Source organism: Mytilus trossulus, chromosome 4 (genome assembly GCF_036588685.1).
Source record: "Mytilus trossulus isolate FHL-02 chromosome 4, PNRI_Mtr1.1.1.hap1, whole genome shotgun sequence".
Lineage (NCBI taxonomy): Eukaryota > Metazoa > Mollusca > Bivalvia > Mytilida > Mytilidae > Mytilus > Mytilus trossulus.
This window is the reverse complement of record NC_086376.1, coordinates 30953671-30973967: the sequence shown is the minus strand read 5'-3', so window position 1 is coordinate 30973967 and position 20297 is coordinate 30953671. Positions and strand designations below refer to the sequence as shown.

General features: G+C 31.9%; 1 protein-coding gene across 1 annotated transcript; it reads right to left on the bottom strand.

Moving 5' to 3' along the window:
• Positions 1-3592: 3592 nt before the first annotated feature.
• Positions 3593-20047, bottom strand: LOC134715102 (ubiquilin-1-like). Its single transcript, XM_063577018.1, has 15 exons — positions 19877-20047; positions 17673-17825; positions 17270-17353; positions 16714-16836; positions 16016-16141; positions 15169-15219; positions 14412-14489; positions 13955-14066; positions 13242-13397; positions 12909-13048; positions 12456-12539; positions 11823-11938; positions 8114-8360; positions 6726-6810; positions 3593-5610 (listed from the first exon to the last, which is right to left on the bottom strand). Exons 1-15 carry the CDS (start codon positions 19982-19984, stop codon positions 5546-5548), a joined length of 1728 nt encoding a protein of 575 aa, XP_063433088.1. The 5' UTR covers positions 19985-20047; the 3' UTR covers positions 3593-5545.
• Between the last annotated feature and the right edge of the window lie 250 nt (positions 20048-20297).

Genomic DNA, 20297 nt, shown 5'->3' with positions numbered 1-20297 from the left:
ATTTTGTATAATACGATTAATTTACAAGTTTCCTTAAATAGTAAAAATAGTCCAACTATTGAATTGCAAATCTGTCTCCAAATTTGAAGATTTAGGCAAATAACTAGACCGATTTTGTACTGTGATTGTACAATCCAAGATGGCGGTATACAATCAATCTACCTTAAATCTCTGTTATATTCAATATACAATGTATATTCACTTTTTACTACCAACTGATAAATTAAAACAATCTTTACCATTCAGTGATAACAAGCAGTTTTTTTACATCTTAATATTTTATGATGTATTTAAATGAGTAGTTAATGTTGCAAACTCCATTAGAAATTTTAATTGAGATCAGTTTTGGAATAAGGGAAAGGGGGATGTGAAAAAAAAAATTGGGTTCAATTTTTCTCATTTGAAATTTCATAAATAAAAAGAAAATTTCTTCAAACATTTTTTTTGAGAGGATAAATATTCAACAGCATGGTGAATTGCTCTAAGAGAAAACAAAAAAAAATAAGTTCATTAGAACACATTCATTCTGTGTCAGAAACCTATGCTGTGTCAACTATTTAATCACAATCCAAATTTAGAGCTGGATTCAGCTTGAATGTTGTGTCCATACTTGCCCCAACCGTTCAGGGTTCAACCTCTGCGGTCGTATAAAGCTGCGCCCTGCGGAGCGTCTGGTTGGTTATTATCTTGAATATTATTATAGATACAGATAAAGTGTTAATAGCAAAAATGTTAAGCAAAGTAAGATCTACAAATAAGTCAATATGACCAAAATTGTCAATTGACCCCTTAAGGAGTTATTGCCCTTTAAAGACTTTTTTCACAATTTGTTCATCATGTTGACTTACTTTAAAAAATTCTTCTCTTTTGAAACTGCTGTATCAATTTCAGCCAAACTTAGGCTAAATGAGTTTCAGAGTATCTAGTATAAAATTTATATTTTATTTCCTTGTACGTCAAGAAACAGCTCCTATGGCTAAAATAGAACATAGGAGAAAATGATTTTTTTTTTGCTTTTGAAGAAAATAGGACGATTCAAAGAACATTTGAATAAATTGAAAAAGCCAAAATAATCATTGATGAGAGATTTAACCAAAAAAATTAAGGTGAGCGATTCAGGCTCTTGAGAGCCTCTTGTTTAGAAGATACTATTAATTGATATTAATTTTAACCATGACTGTATGACATTTTATATTCTAATATTTTATGATGTATTTAAATGAGTATTTTTTTTGAGAGGATTAATATTCAACAGCATAGTGAATTGCTCAAAAGTTAAAAAAAATTATTTTAAGTTCATTTAACCACATTCATTCTGTGTCAAAAACCTATGCTGTGTCAACTATTTAATCACGATTCAAATTCAGAGCTGTATCCAGCTTGAATGTTGTATCCATATTTGCCCCAACCATTCAGGGCGGTCATATAAATCTGTGCCCTGCAGAGCATCTGGTTATCCAGTTGCTTTAATTGCAGTGAGACATAGTGTGTACAATCACATGTCAGCTTTTTGTATACAGCTTTATAGATATATCAGAAGCTAGAGACTTGAATGCAGATACCTTATGTGATATATGTCCATTTTTCAAACCCCATTTTCATGGTTAAGTGTCTATTATACGCTGCAATGCTGATAGGCAGAGTACCACCAGACCTTGGCCTCATTTCATTGATCAGTGATCAAGGTTTAAGTTATACATGATCAAATTCATATCTCAGATACTATAAGCAGGAGTTAAACTTTCTTGGGTGTATGGAATGATTGTAAGAAGTTTATATCCTGACCGGCAGGTTTCATCTGACTATAACCTCAAATTCATGGTTCATGGTTTTGATGGTTTGGTCTATTTCTCCACTACTTTTCTCTATTACTGTGGATTCATTATTTGTTGGATACCAATTTTCGTGGATTTCGTGGGAATATTTGAACCACGAAATTAAATGTTCAACGAATAACAATTTTTCTTATGACTTGTTTGTAGACTCCGGCAAAACCACGAAATCAAATATCCACGAACATGTAATTTTTCCACAATCCACGAAAATTGGTACCCACGAAAATAAAGGAATTCACAGTATTCAAAGTATATTTGGTGTATGGAATAATTTTTAAAGTGTTTATTTTTTTCTAGCAAGTTTCATATGGCCTCATTTTCACAGATCATTGGTTTTATTGGTTGTCAGTTTACTTTTACTTAAAGTAATAGATCAACTATATTTGGTGTATGGAATGATTGTAAGGTGTATACCTGTCTGACATGGTTCAATTGACTAACTTATGATCATGTATCTGAAACTTTACTCAGTTGTAAGTAGAACACAACCTAAGTGCATAAGACATATTTGTCCTGAGTGGAGATAGTATAATTTACTTGCTGATTACTGTGAATTCAGAAATTATTGCGAAAAATAAGAGAAACTTTTGACCACAATAATTTAAACTCGCATTTTGAAATAATAACTGGTCTCAAAATCGTAAAATTAAAATGGCATTTTAGTCTAAAATGACAAAACAGCAATTATAAATGCACGCAATAATTTCTTTATCTACAGTACATGTATAGCAATATGTGGTACATCTCTCAGGAGAGGGATCCATTTGCCAGTTCACTCATATTTCTGGTTTATATCAGATTTAGATATAATTGTGGTCTCTCAGTAAAGATTACAGAAAGTGCATTAAAGCTTTCTTTCAACTGGCTGGTCAGCTATAATACACATCATCTTCTAATACTCCACCTGGTGTATTTTGTTTATAGCAAAGTGCAGTTACCAGAAAACTTTTGTTTTAATTGAATGCATTAACCTTAAGATTTGAAGAGACAGCAAACTTGACAAAAGTCAATGATGCAGGAAGTGCAAGTCACAGTGCCTTAATGTTTTCCCTGATGCTAACCTACTCCCTAAAATGCATAGGGATAGATGATTCTATAGTATGAACTAAGTTACTTGGATATAAAACACTAAATCAAATTTAATAGTGTGAAATGCAGGTCTATAACCTACTATTGGTTTGATACCAACTTAGTCCCAAAAATGCAGTTTTACACCAGTTAAAATGATCCTAAAACTTGCAAAGATTTGAATGTGGAGGAAAAACATCAGCAATATCAACCTGTAACAAAATCTAGGCCATAATATGGGTCAAATGTTATTCCTTCCTCACAAATTTAGATGTTTCTACATAAAAAGTTTCAAGAACTTGGTTTTCAAATAACAGGTCTATTTGGGTACATGGGAACTGACACTGACATGGTGCACAGAGGCCAAATGGAAGATGGAAGTACCTCAATAAGTTCATTGACAAACATTAAACTTCTGATATGCAGTGGCATTATCAATTTACTATAAAGGTCCATAAATAAGTACATGTAATGTCAATGTGGTACCACGAAAGGTTTTCATAATTGGGAGGAATGATCCTGATCCATATGTGGCTCCTGTCCTGCTGCTCCATTTTGTAAATTGATAATTCCTTATGTTGCAAAAAACTGTTTATCACAGAGGAAAACCTGGCAAGAATACCTGTTTTGAAGACTTGAGAACCAATGTGTCAACATGTGAAATGCAGGCATTAAACTAAATCTGTGTATCCATAAATTACAATTTTAATGTAAAATCTTTTAATTACATATACAGATTGATGACATGATAAAGACATACAGTTCAAAGGTTAACAGAACAAATATTTGTATTTAACATATAACAAAGGGGAAATAACTCATTTATCTATATCCCACCCTATTGCCACAACGTAAACTGCTAACATTGCCAGTTCAGTCAAAATATTAATATACATCCCTTATGCAACCAAAATATTAATATCTGCCCCATTAAAATATTAATATTTGTCCCTTGTTCAAGCAAAATACTATTATATCTCTCCCTTGTTAAAACAATATTAATAAGTTCCACCCATCACTACATAAAAAGTGCCTCAGAATAAATTCAATCAATGAAGTTATTGGTATGTAATTTAACTTACAGTTTGATTGAATGACATTATTGTGGACACATAAGATGAACACTTTATCAAGCTAAATGCTTTGAACCATTGAACTCTGTACTGTTCCTCAGTACTTTCAGAAATTAGAAAAGTGTTGATGCATAGTAAAGGATATTTCTGTGTTTCCAAAATGTATGTTTGTTTATGATGATCAATTTAAGCTATAAGAAAGTGATCTATTATTTCATGAACTGACAAACTTTACAAATTTTCAATTCATGTCAACATATAACATTTCATTTGGAAGATATTAAAAGTCAATGTGTTATATGATTACACATGGCAAGTGGCATTTACATAAGAACATGTGAATTACAAAATATAATAGTATGTTTGATCTGTGCTTATTTTTTTAAAAGGATTTAGTACACATTCTGTTTACAGAATTAACATGTCTGACAGATTCATTACTATGTTATTTGAGTACACTAGTATTATGTTTTAACCAATAATTAATTTGCCATGTAATTCAATAACAAAAGATCATTGACTTTTAAGTTTGAATATTTGGGTAACTGATTGTCTGACAACTAAAATATTGTTCAACTATAGTAACCAGGAAAAACATATTGCTTATTAGACAATGTTATTGAAACTTATAACTCATAAACAAAATATTTTATCTTTGTCTATTAAGAATTTATAAAGAATTCACTTTCCTGCACATAATTGTGATAATTTGGAATTAAGAAACCATCAATGGTCAATGTTTTGAGTTAAATTGGTCAATACGACATTTTGATATAAAAATTGTAAATTTCAAAATCATTTTAAAGTCTTGGGTTTTGTATCGCAATATTAAGAACTAGCATTCTTATATCCTATGCATATATTTGTATGCAGCTTTTCCTTAAATTGCAATAACCAATCTTGCACCTTTGTACATCCTTTAAAAATCCCAATAAAAAATGCATGCAAAGCCAAAATTTCTGAATTTATAGAAGAATCAGTTTGTTTGGTACTAAAGACAAATATATGTTTACAATTAAACTGAGTGATATATCTTTCATTTGTTCTGTTTAATTCATTGGCAAGTAAAATCTCATCTTATCATATAAACATCTCTGATTATAAAATCATTCCATAACTAGTCCTCATAAAATTACCCTAAAAATCATAAATTTACTAAAGTTTTGGAATATTTGTACTGTAATTAACAGATAAATTTCTGCATTCAATTTCATTAAACCCAAGCCGTGTGTGATGGTCAAGCAAATTATTGGGTTTCTTTTTTTTAATGAAACAATTTTTTACAGTGATACATGTATAAACAAATTGAAATATATATAACAAATCTATTTTAAAAATTTGGAAACTGCAATGAAAAAATGAATCTGTTTCCAGTCTGTTGATGATTGTTGACACTATAGGAAATTGTTAAACACTGACGTTGATGTCTTTGAGGGAATTCCCCACAAAGACTAAAAATAGCATGGGTTTACAGCTAATCATTGAATCTAGATAAGATTTGAAGTATTCAGAAAATGTAGTTTTATAACACAAATAATTCACAGTTACAATAATACTAAACAAAAAGATTCAGCTTCTTGAAGATAAAATTCTGTCTATAGCATCATTTACATTTCCCATGCAAGCTGTCAATGCTGGAAAGAAAAAAAGATAAATTTGACAAATGTGGTATTACAAGGAAACACAAGATTATATGGTTATTGCATGAATATTGGGGAATATTTTCCCCCCGAGTAGAATTTCATATTGCATGAGCTTCTGAGTGCAATATATGTTCTACGAGGGACAATATTCCCCAATATTCATGCAATAACCCTTTTATTGTATAGCAATATAATATTTGTAAGCAAAAATTAGTTTAAACTAAGATTTTGTAATTGATGATGTCATGAATTTTGAAGATTTTTTGCACTAGTGCAATATTGGAATTTATTGCACGCTAACTTTTGGTTACTTTCTGTGGGAAATATTATATTGCTATGCATAAAATAATATGTTGTAAATTCAGAAATTTTTCCATTTATTTTTCATTATTCTGAAAGATCGCAACATATGATATGCATAAATAACTATTTGTGTTTCAAATTTTAAAGCATTTACTTGTATACTGCATTTTCTAAAATAGCAATTATCAATCTTATTTTTCAATACATTGTTCAACTATCACCCAACAAAAGTCCACACAAGATTTCTGAAATTTTCAGAAGTCAATAATAATCAAATATAGTTTAATGACTGAAATTGTTTATTTTGAAAAATCCTCACACAATACTGGTTTATGTCAACTTATTGTTATTTTGCCAAAAGGCTGCTCCACTCAAACATTTGGTACCTTACGGGTTTACATACATGACATAGATTGCATAGCATGCATTCATCCACAGATATAACTTTATCATGTATTTTTTATTCTATACAGTGGTTGTAAGTACCCAACCAATAATGAAAGTGATCAAAGTCACTGGTTAAAGATTGAAATGGTTGTGCATATATTTTCAAACCCTGTTTTAGTCTTCCACTAAGGTATGGTGGAGCAAATTCAAACACGATATGGTACAGATCCATTAAGTTACATGACTTAGAATTCTTTAGAAAGAAAAGCTACTTTTTTGCAGTGATAGTGTGCCCATACATATACTAGGTCATTTGGGCATATTAATCAAAAGCATGTACTGTCAAGGTGCTAGATGATTCAAAAGAATTCAAGTAAAAGTTATTTACAACCCATTATCAAATTGTTAATGCATACCTCTGAGATTCTGTTCCCGATCAATAAATCCCATAGCAGCCATCTGTTCTAATTCTGTAGCATATCTCTGTTCTGGTGGTTGATTCTACAATTAACAATCATTTTGATATTTTACATTGAGAAATTAAAATATTTTGAGTCACAAAGATGTTGTACATGGTAAAAAAAAATATATAAAATTTTGTGGATGTGAATTCTGAACTACAATCCTGACTATCAGAATTTTAGCTTTATAAATGTCAGAGATGAATAAGACATGATCGATGGCATTGGACAAGAAAAACAAATAAATTATTTTATATGTGCCTGTCTAAAGTCAGCAGCCTGTAATTCAGTGGTTGTTGTTGGTTCCTGTTGGTCTTAGTTGATATTCTTTTACTGTTTTGTTATAAATCTTGCTGATAGTTTTTTGTTTGAAATGTTTCACAGTTTGTATGGTTGGGAATTTTTAAAGCTGTCAGGCATAAACAGACTGTCAGTATTGGTTTTGTTCATAATTGGGAAGTCAGGTTTCTGACATCCATGTTATTTGGACTCTGGTGGGTAGTTGTCACCTTGGCATTCACATCAATTCCCCTTTATTTTATAAATATGTACTAATGTACTTGGAAATTTTTTCCAATATATATGAGCTCTCAATCATGTGCTCAAACTGTTATGATCTTTTTCTCTTAAAGTCCATCAAATTGAGAGAAAAAAACTAAACAAATACCTGGCTAAAGAAGTATTTATAAATTTTTTAACCTTACATTACATTAATCATACATATTATCAAACAAACATTTTCAAATTTGTATAATCAGACATGGTCTTAGAAAAATCACCTCTATTCCTGACTGGGACCAGTTTACAGATAATGATATTAGTTCCTTGGGCCATTAAACTCATCATATACTGAACGACTTTAAAAACCCAACACTCATTTTGATGATTTTTTTACCAGATCTTGTTTGATTCTCTTACCCAAAACATGTCAGACAGATTTTGTTGACCTTTCTGACAATCATTTTGGCGTTTGTAACAGGCAGTCATCACTTTTGACGGTAACACGTTCATTCAAAAATAAAAAATAAAATCTATTGTTGCATTTCTAAAGTTGGTCAGTAGCCATTAAATTTGACATCTGTTCTGGACCTTGTCCTGGTACTTACATTAGTTCCTTGGGCCATTAAACTCATCATATGAGCCATTAAATTTGCCATCTGTTCTGGACCTTGTCCTGGTACTTACATTAGTTCCTTGGGCCATTAAACTCATCATATGAGCCATTAAATTTGACATCTGTTCTGGACCTTGTCCTGGTACTTACATTAGTTCCTTGGGCCATTAAACTCATCATATGAGCCATTAAATTTGACATCTGTTCTGGATCTTGTCCTGGTACTTACATTAGTTCCTTGGGCCATTAAACTCATCATATGAGCCATTAAATTTGACATCTGTTCTGGACCTTGTCCTGGTACTGGTGCTGGTGTTGATGGGGTGGTAGTTGTTGATGTTGTAGTATCCGCTGTTGTTGTGGTTGAGGTACTATCTGTTGACGGTGATGTTGGACTCGTCATGGAGGTGGATGTTGATCCTGTGGTAGGTGTGTCTGTTGTTGTTTGTCCAGGTCTTGTTAACAATGGATTCATCCTACATGTTTAAAATTATGAAACATTGCTAATTTAATGCCTAATAACTTTAATAAGTTTCAAAAATTCATATTTTATTTGTTTCAAAATTGAATTATAAACAAAATGATAATAGAATAAAGTTTAAGGTCACGTTTTTTTAATTTGTTGGTTTACGGATTTTCTCCATGAAAAAGTTGAGTCAGTTGGTTGGGAAAAAAAAAGACGAAATTAAATCGTCATTTCACAAACAAGAAAAACAGATTCACATCATTAGCTCTGAATCAAAACTTGGTGAATAATAATAAGCACGAAAACTGATAAAGAAAAACCAGATGCTCCGCAGGGCGTAGCTATATACGACCGCAGAGGTTGAACCCTGAACGGTTGGGGCAAGTATGGACACAACATTCAAGCTGGATTCAGCTCTAAATTTGGATTGTGATTAAATAGTTGACACAGCATAGGTTTCTGACACAGAATGAATGTGTTCTAATGAAATTAAAATTTTTGTTTTCTCTTAGAGCAATTCACTATGCTGTTGAATATTATTCCTCTCAAAAAAAATGTTTGAAGAAATTTTCTTTTTATTTTTGAAGAAATTTCAAATGAGAAAATTGAACCCAATTTTTTTAATCACATCCCCCTTTCCCTTATTCCAAAACTAATCTCAATTAAAATTTCTAATGGAGTTTGCAACAATTACTACTCATTTAAATACATCATAAACTATTAAGATGTAAAAAAACTGCTTGTTATCACTGAATGGTAAAGATTATTTTAATTTATCAGTTGGTAGTAAAAAGTGAATATACATTGTATATTGTATATATAACAAAGATTTAAGTTGATTCTGGACAAAGAAAGATAACTCCAAATAAAAAAAATTCTTACAATTAGATATTTCTTGCTTACTATTCTGGACAAAGAAAGATAACTCTAATTAAAAACAAAATTGCTATTTCACAATATTTTGCAATAAGATATTTCTTGCCATTGCGCAATACTGTGCAATTGAAAAGACTTGCTATTGCACAATACTTAATATAATAATTTTAGATCCTTATTTGGACCAACTTGAAAACTGGGACCAGAATCAAAAATCTAAGTACATGTTTGGATTCAGCATATCAAAGAACCCTAAGATTTCAATTTTTGTTAAAATCAAACTAAGTTTAATTTTGGACCCTTTGGACTTTAATGTAGACCAATTTGAAAACAAAACCAAAAATGAGGAATCTACATACACAGTTAGATTTGGCATATCAAAGAACCCCATTTATTCAATTTTTGATGAAATCAAACAAAGTTAAATTTTGGACCCCGATTTGGACCAACTTGAAAACTGGGCCGATAATCAAGAATCTAAGTACATTTTTAGATTCAGCATATCAAAGAACCCAACCGATTAATTTTTTGTCAAAATCAAACGAAGTTTAATTTTGGACCCTTTGGACCTTAATGAAGACCAATTTGAAAACGGGACAAAAAGTTAAAAATCTACATACACAGTTAGATTTGGCATATCAAAGAACCCCAATTATACAATTTTGATGAAATCAAACAAAGTTTAATTTTGGACCCTTTGGGCCCCTTATTCCTAAACTGTTGGGACCAAAACTCCCAATATCATTACCAACCTTCCTCTTATGGTCATAAACCGTGTGTTTAAATTTCATAGATTTCTATTTACTTATACTAAAGTTATGGTGCAAAAACCAAGAAAAATGCTTATTTGGGTCCCTTTTTGGCCCCTAATTCCTAAACTGTTGGGACCTAAACTCCCAAAATCAATACCAACCTTCCTTTTCTGGTCATAAACATTGTGTTTAAATTTCATTATTTTCAATTTACTTAAACTAAAGTTATTGTGCGAAAACCAAGAATAATGCTTATTTGGGCCCTTTTTTGGCCCCTAATTCCTACACTATTGAAACCAAAACTCCCAAAATCAATCCCAACCTTTCTTTTGTGGTCATAAACCTTGTTTCAAAATTTCATAGATTTCTATTAACTTAAGCTAAAGTTATAGTGGGAAAACCAAGAAAATGCTTATTTGGGCCCTTTTTGGCCCCTAATTCCTAAAATGTTGGGACCAAAACTCCCAAAATCAATACCAACCTTCCTTTTGTGGTCATAAACCTTGTGATAAAATTTTATAGATTTATATTCACTTTTACTAAAGTTAGAGTGCGAAAACTAAAAGTATTCGGACGACGACGACGACGACGACGACGATGCCAACGTGATAGCAATATACGACGAAAATTTTTTCAAAATTTGCGGTCGTATAAAAATGTCAAAACGTTGTACGAAAATAAGTTTCAACACACGTGTTAAAAACGTAATAGACTCGTCCACTGGAAAAACGAGAATATCAGGTTAAATAATCTTTTGTCATGCATTCCTGTTTTTTATCCAAATGTACGATATTTTTTTATTATCTGTGAATCAAGAAAATATCAAATGATTTGTTAAAATTCAGTACTTTAACTTGATGTCTTGAACTTCCACCTGTCCACATTTGGACAAGTCTATTTCTATGAGAACATGCATCTTACGGACTGGTGACAAATAAGGGAAACGAACTTATTGTGTAATTGGTTTTAAACACAGGTTTTGTTCCGCAAAATTATTTGCACAAACGACATTTCAAGGTCATTAATAATTGATTTGTCTATTTTTAGAAACTTAAACTGGAAGTTTCATTTTTTCACCTAAGAAAGTGTCATCACTTCTGTTAGTGATTAATGCATTTCATTTTATAAAAAAAGGATATTTTAATTATTTTTCAGGGATAATGCATTTGTTAGGGTAGGCGAGAATAAAAAAGCCTGAGAAGTCAATTTAATTTTTATTCTGGAAATCGTCAAAATCGGGTCGGCGGATCTGTAAACCAACAAATTAAGAAATCCTGGCCTAAAGAAGGCTCTGCCAAAATTTAAAGAAAAAATCTCAACAATCAATTTTTTTCAGCACTTCTGAATAGACGCAAAAATATTGTTAATTCATTTCTTTCACTAATAGTATTTTAAATTCAGAAAATAACTATTTGGTTTAACCTTGAACTTGTTAGAACATGGTCATGCCATGGTTCAAGGAAACATGTTACAAGAAGCCTGGTTAAGTTATGGCTGTTTGTTCAAAAGTGTTGTAACTTATCTTTTAAGTCCTTTTTTTATAAAATTTCAGGGTTTTCTCTTCAAATATGCAAATATCAAACCACATTATTTCAAAAGCTAGCCATGAAGGTATATCTTCTCTCTCTCTAAATATTTCAAAAGTACAAATTGAAATTGACCTACCTAAATTTCAAGAAAAAAATCAAGGAGGGATCTCTACTTTATCATATTCCCTTAACTGACTTATGCCACCATTTCATGAAGCCCTATTTCCATGCAAATAGGTGATATATACCAAAGATAGATTACTGTACAATTGATTGTCTTTGTTCCAACCCATCATAAGACAATATAAATCTCACCCTGGAAACAATCCTGGAGCTTCTTGTTCAAGTTCTTGCATGCCTTCCTGAATTCTCATCATGGCCTGCATTGCTCTGGGGTTGGTCAAAAAACTTTGTACATTAGGATTTTGCATCTAAAAGGAAAATAGACATGATAAAATAATAAAAATACATTCCAGTTTCAATTTTAATCAAGTTACCATTACTAGAATATCAGTCGAGCCATGTTCCAAACAATTGGTTAGTTTGTTTGATGTAATGCCAACTTGTTCATGGTCAATTACAAATAATTTGCTAGGTTTGCAAAAATCAAAGAGTTATTTTGTTGTTATGTGGGTTTAAACTTCTTCTTTTTTAACACTGGAGTGACTATACAAACATGATTTAGATTTGACTTTAGATTTCTAGAACTGCCTTAGACTTTATGTGATTTGAAGCTTGATATATGATAAAGACACTAATTGTTTTAAATAAAAATGTCTTATAGTGTTGCATTGCTGGTATCTCAAACCTCTCGCGTTTACTTAAATATCTAAGCTTTATAATCAATTGATCCTTTTACCCTCGCAAATGAGCATTCCAACAATTAATTGACTTCTTACCATAAACAATTGTTCCATCCCTAATACACCAGAATAAGGCTGTACCTACCTGTTGTACCATGTTAGGTAGCTGTGTTCTCATTTGTTCCTGTAACTGGGGGTTACCAGCAAACATTGGATTAGCAGACAACATCTACAAGATACATACAATTATTAAGCTTTCAGGCATAATTTCAAATTTTCTTTCCGTCATTTAAAAAAAATCCGATTTACAATATTTAAAAGACTGAATAGACTTGCACACAGATAAGGGAAAAGCTTAATGGCCCCTCCTCTATAGTAAAACAAAGCTTTTTAATTAACTATTATTTAGAATTGTGGCTTTCTTTCATTACAAAATATTTGAAATTTAGCAGACCTTTTTAACTATTCAATTTCAATCAACAATATTCAATTCTGTCAGGTTTTGCAAACAGCATTAACAACCCAAGGGAATTTATTTCCCATCTTTTATCTAAAGCAGGTGTTTACCAATAAACCTTTCTTGTTTCTTCATACTTACATTTTGTGCCATTTCTGGATTTGACGATAAATTCTGCAACATGGCCTGCATGTACGGAGCTTGTAACATATTTTCCATTAATTGTGGGTTTTGTGTAATTTGGGACATTAAACTCTGCATTCCTGGGCTATCAAACATTCCTAAAAAAAAAAGACAGTGATCTAATTGAAGTAAATGTAATAAATGTAATAAAATATAGTCACATGTATTTAAAATACATGATAAGACCTGAAATACCTATTAAATATTTTTCTATTAGTATTAGGACAATGATGAGTCTCTTAATAAGTATTCTGATTAAAGATCACTATTCTATCTATACTATATACAAACCTGTTGGCTGTCTAGGTGTTGATGATGTCCCAGAAGATGTGGCTGGGGTTGATGTTGTGGAGGGGGTACTAGGTGACTGAGTTGATCCTGGAGCCCAGGGGTTTGGCAATGGGTCTGTATTTTCTCTACCCTGTTGTTCACTGTCTGTTCCGCCTCCTGTGTGAAATTGAAAGTCAAATAAAAATACAAGTCAGTTACATAACCCTTAAAATAAATCCCAACCTTCTACTTAATGATATGAACATTGTGGTAAAATTTCAGAGTAATTGGAATATTTATACACAACTTATTGTCCTGAAACTAGATAAATGTATGTTTTGGGCCCCTTCCTAAACCAATGGGACCATAACCCGTAAAATCAATCCCAACCTTCCTTTTGTGGTTATAAACATTGTGTTAAATTTTTTTGTTGTTGATTTCTTTTTAATTATTCTAAAGTTATTATCTGGAAACCAGCAATCTTTGGACGACGCTGACAACGATGACATGATAAATTCTGCGGTCGTATAAAAAGTAAAATATAGAACTTTGAGGAAATTTCAAAACAGAAATTCCTGAAAGGGGTTGATGAAACCTGGTCTTATAGCTAGCTAAACCTCTCACATGTATGATAGTAGCAAAAATTCCATTATATTGACAAAGATGAATGAAAACATTTTGACCGACCTAATGCCAACAATATATTGTCAACATTGTTAACATAATAATATTACCCATTAAAGCGGAGAATGGATTTTGTCCCATTCCCTCCTGAGCAGCATTCAACATTGGTTCTTGTATATCTCTGTACATTCTTTGTAAGGCATTAAATCCACCTGGCAAACTCTTAAAAATAAAAACACTTTTTTTTAAATTAACTCTTGTATATAGGTTCATTATTTGAAATGCATCAAACAAACTAGCTTCATAAGTTGTCATTTGTTGAAGTGGTTCATAAATGTTTCTCATTTCTCATTTAGATTAGACTGTTGGTTTTCCTGTTTGAATGGTTTTACACTGGTCATTTTGGGGGCCCTTTATAGCTTGCTGTTCAATGTGAGCCAAGGCTCCGTGTTGAAGACTACTTTTTTACAAATTGTATGACTTGGATGGAAGTTGTCTCATTGTCACTCATACCACATCTACTTACATCTAGCTAAACTCCATAGAAACTTTTAGTAATTTACTCACTTCTAAATTACTCATAGCTCTATCTTGCGATCTCATCAATTCCTGCATCATGGCTGGGTTTCTTGCTAGTTCCATGGTCTGTAATGTAGTAAATGAAACAGATATAATCTAACTTTGTCAGGTTTGTCCCATTTGTCAAAACAAGAATGAATCAAACAAATTATGGGTCTACAAGAATAAGGCCTAGATGTTCCAAGTGACAGGGTAATGATTAACATCTTTGCAAACTAAACTTTCATCATGCTGCTGGCTGAAAACTATATCTAATTAAAACATTAATAAAAAGAAAAGATGTGCGGGTAAAAAAAAGATACATGGGTAGCTAGAGACAATAATTGTAATATGGTTAAAACAGTTTTATTTGCACACAAACCTCATCTTTTTCACTATCTAAACAATATGACATAACAGTAAATAATATAAAATTCACAATAAGTATTCAAGATTACTGAAAGTATTTTTCAGAACTTTTTTCTGCAGTCTTGTTTTTTAAATGAATTTTATTAAATTATTTCCCTTCAACTCTTGACAGTTGAATTTCCAATTTCCTGCACAAAGTGAGAATGGGCACAGGGGGAGGGGGTAACCTTTAAGTTCTGGGATGGGTGGGGGAGGGGTAACCTTCAAGGTAACATGTTTAAATGTTTCATAAGTTCTGGGTTGGAAGGGGGAGGGGTGACCTTTAAGGTAAAAAGTTTACCTGTCTCATAAGTTCTGGGTTTGGGGGGGGGTTTAACCTTCAAGGTAAAATGTTTACCTGTCTCATGAGTTCTGGGTTGTTCAGCATGTGTGTTATCTCTGGATTTCTCTGAAATATAAAATATATTTGTAAATAAAACTGATATGATGGAAATAGCAGAAGACTTTTATAAGGCCATAAAGAAATATCAAATCAGATTTTTTTTTCTTTCAAAATGGATGCAAACTTGATTGATTGATTGATTGTTGGTTGCTTAACGTCTAGTGGCAAATATTTCATGCATGTTCAGGACGGGAAAGCTTGATTGAAAAAAACAAGACCATCTAGTTTTTTTAACAGGTCATAGATCTGTAAGTATATCTTGCTGTTGTTTCTCACATATATATAATAAAGAGGTAATTATATTTCAATCAATATTTCAACCCATAAAATAAACAAATAACTTTCAAACTGTTTACAATTGTTCCCAAGTTCTGCTCATGGCCTTTAAGCATCTTAGTAATGTGATATGACATTGCTAGGATATGCAGCTATCTAAAAATGATTTTCTTCATAGCTTGAGTTATGGGTGTGATGCTTATAATTGTTAAAAAGTTCCCTTTCAACCATTATGCTATATGAAAGTTTCTAGGGAGAACACTATGTGCTTATCTTGAGGGTTATTCACTTTTGATGTGGAAGAAAACAACGTCTTGCTAGTTCAGATGCTTTATGATCGTAAGATAAGATACGTAACAATAGCGTTACTTTACATTAACAATAGTGTGCGCAAAGTACAGGAAACAATTACATAAGATAACGATCTTAAGTTTTGATTGATTGTTGGTTGCTTTACGCCACATTAGCACAAAAAGGCTATATTGCGGCAGTCTTTTGGCCTATATTCACAACAGTGCTCATTTACCTCCATTAGTTCTCTCATCTGTGGATTACTAGTAATCATTTGTCTCATCACATCAGGGTTAGACATCAAGTTTTGGACCATTGGATTATCCATCATCTGCCGCATCATATCTGGGTTACCCATCATCTACAAATCAATAACAATATTAACACTATCACATGGCCATAAGTGGGTTTTAACTGAAGGTTGACCAAAGAGGTTGGATTCCTTCCAAAACATGACTAATAAGATTGTTAGAACATATCGACAATTCTTGCATTTACTTAGACAAAAATACCACATTCAGTGTAAATCTTTTCCTATAAAAAAACACCTTAAAAGCAAAAACAAAACATAAAACCAAAGTAAGAAGCCTGTTGTCTACAGTCTAGTGGTTGTTGTTGGTGCTGTGTACATGAAATGAAAAAAGGCTGTTGGTTTTCTTTTTTGAATAGTTTAAACTGTTGGTTTAGTTGATTGTTAAAAGCTTTTCAGTGATATATTATTATTAACAACTCTGTCCCTTTGTCTCTAACAGATATATATCTCTTTGGCAATTATACCACATCTCTTTATTTTTATCATCAACATTTGGAAGACAGATAACATTTTCAAATAACGTTGGATCTTTTTCGATTATTTTTTTGCAATATTTTCTGATATTTTGTATAATAAAAATATTAATTTTTCTCAGAAATAAAGAATGGTAAATTCCTCACCTCTCTTTGCATTCTTTGTTGCATCTCCATAAAGTTAGCTGATCCCATCCCCAAGTTACCAAGCCCTGCTAAACCTCCAAGGCCACCAAGTCCAAATGGGGTCTGTCCTACATCAGGCTGTGACTGTAAATATGAAACAAATGTCAATTTTTTAAAATAATTAATTAACTGACAATTAAGATACATATATTCATAATACATTGTAATAATACAAATCGAAAAATCAATATCATTATTTATTTATTTATTTGACAAAATGTGTTTATGAAACCAGTAAATATTACTATATATGTATGCAGCACAGTAATAAAACAATCAGCTAAAAATATCAAATTATAAAACTTTTTTCATTTTTCTCTTTAGAATATCTTTTTTTCCTTCATGTACATGTATGTAAATAATTGAGATTTGAAAAGAAACATTTTCATATTCAACTGATGAATAATTAAGTCTTGAGCTTTTTCATAAAACTGTAGATTGTGTCTTGGTTTCATGCCAAGTGTTATTGACCCTTTTTTTGTTGTCTAGTCTGACTAAACCTTCCCCTAAAACTTACCCCAGGTGTAGAACTAGGTATTGATCCTCCTCCAGGTGATGGACTAGGGATAGGGGCAGCTCTCTGTGCAGCTTGTTCTTGGGACTACAAAAATAAATCCATTTCAACTTCCAAATTATCCAAATATATAAATTTTAATCTATAAATTAAATATATGTCATTATGACAAATATTCTAGGAAATAAATATTGTTGATAACAGAGTAAAATTTACTGGAAAAAAAATATTTTCACAGATACTTGATTTCCTTCCTATCCCTTTTTTTTATGCAATTTAAATTCACATTTTTTAAATTAACTTGAAGTAGATGAATAACTTAAGGAAGTATACTTCAAGAGTTAAGAGATGACAACACATACATGTAATTGGTCATGTGACAGGTTAGATATCTACACATGCTTACTCTGTTTGATGATTTGATGACAAGATGAACTGTCAAACCATCTTTTATTTGATGCTGTTCTAGAGTGTCTTCATCTTTCAGTATTTTTCCAGCAAATATTAAACAAAGCTGTTCAACTGGAGCATTGAATTTCTGTGACACCATTTCTCTTAACTGTGAAAAACAGAAATAAAAGATATATTACCAGGGGCAAGTAAAGTAGCTCTACACTTAGAGACTGGGTCTAAATAATACTTGCCATTTCACTTGCCAATAAACTTGTCACATAAATTTTGTTCAACAGTGTTTTGTTCAAAGAAGTACTATATGTTTCAATCAGGAAAAATTGAAGTCAAAACTTTAATCAACTTGATTATAAAATAACATGAATGACAACACTGTATAAAGGATATGTTGCAATAAGAGTAATGTCCCTGTAAGCTACTATTTAATATGTTTGTGGTCACACTGCAATTCAAATTGCACATTTCATTGAATTGTATTAAAACCTGATTTATATCTTAATTGTCTGATTTAACTTTAAAGCAATGAAAATGTAATGTACACAGTTCCTTCATATTTCTTTAAATGCTTGCTTGACTGAAGGAGCTACTAATCATCTGGTCAAACAAATAAGTTAAATGTAGTAGAGCTCTGAGCACTTCTTATATGCTAGTATACTTTTAAATGTCATTTAGGCTAGTTTGGTTATATTTGGGGTGGCTAGTTTGTTTAATTTTGGGGTCTCTAGTGCAAATTTTGAAAAAGGCATTTGATAACTATAAGGTATAATATTTTCAATCAGCTAGCTTTTCTTCTAAGTTGGTGTAAGAACCTTCTTAAGATGATCATTTGTCTCCCATATTAAATCAAGATTTTTAAAATTCTGACATATGAACTGTGGAATAAATTTTTAAACTTAAAATACTACCAAACAAGTTTGATTCATTGTTTGTTTAAAAGTCCCCGTTAATCTGACAGGAGATGAAAACTTCATCATGAAATACCACATTTGATTATCTAATTCTAACATGACGTCCTTAAAACACTTTGAGTACACACCTGTGGTAAAATATGAATATATTGCCAGGCTGTTCCATTCGTACACCCACGTCATATGTTTTTTTATGAATGAGATACCCGACATCAGCAAACGATGATGTAAGAATGTAAGCATTTTACGGGAAAATACATGTGTGCCAACACAAAAATCATCACAACAAGGAAACATAAACATGCTATGCTAAACAGGTTGGGAACAAACCCTCTCTATGGTGATTATACCTGTATAGAGGGATGAAATTATCCCTCTATAGAGGGGTATTTTTGTTTAGACTGGATTTAAATCAAAACAGGGCAGAATGGCATTCTCTACTTATTATGGCAGTAACCTGCAACAGTTGATGCACCAATTGATGTACTTAGTTTAATATGCACATGCCCAGGTTACTGCTTATCTGACTAAATATAAAAGCTATTGTTCACCATGATTGAAAGCTGTGATGATCAGGTAAATTCTACTCACTTATGCCTCACTGAACAGAATTTCTATTGTTAGATTTAACATGAAATTTAAAGGTCAACTATTCCTTTTGATGTTGATCAGGTGTTCAGATAGGTATACAATAGATTTCAAGTTTTGTCGCTTTAGCAGAAAACGGGATATCCCAATTTTTAGTAAAGTGCATATGTTGATGCACCTACTGCTAGAGATTATAGCCAATATAATTAGAAAATGCCATTCTGCCCTTATTTGCTTTAAATATTTGTCATAAAGGGCCAACCTGTGGTAAAATCACAATATATTCAAGCCCCCATAAATTATTTCTTAATTATTGCTGATTACCTATGTCTCCCTTTGGAAAGATTCAAAATCTGGAACTAACGAACTTTGTATGTATTTGAGAATTAAGATAAGTAGGTAATGATTTTATTTATATAATATTTAAAGGTTGTACAGTTTCTATGATGACCCTTCAACTTCCAACATGTCCAACACTGGGTTTAGGGCGTGATTCGTTTTAGAAGTCTCTCCCAAGTATGGTAAATGAGCTGAGCAATGCAAATGTCTAGTAAAAGCAATAAGCTGATGTAAGCATTTGAGTAGATTTAAAAGAACATTCTAGATAACGAATTATATGACATATGCAGTGTGAGAAGTAAATTATGTATGGATTGTAGAGAGGTTTCAGGAATATTTTAAAACTTCATAACGACAGAAATACCTCCTTAACATGAGCATTAGTATCTATTTCCATTTCCTGCTTGTCTTTTGGTGTTTTAACCGTGATTTTCATGGTTTTACGGGACTCATCCATTCGTTCGTCCGCCATAATGTCTGTATTTTGACCTGTCACTATTCTGATTCAATGCCGCGTTTGATGCATACTAAAGTTGGTGTGTTCTATAAAACAGCTATGGTGTCTTTGTATTGGGGCGTTTCGGCCATACACCAGTTCGACGGTGGTCGTATTGGTTCATAATATGAGGCAGGCATAACCTGTGATTGGGGACGAAGTCTGTATGTATATTTTTTTTTACTTCAAACATGTTAATAAAAATACGGAAATACCGTAACGTTCCCGATTTTGGTTCTGTTGTTAGGGATTTAGCTGTGACGTTCTTTAAGTTATGACGTCATATTCA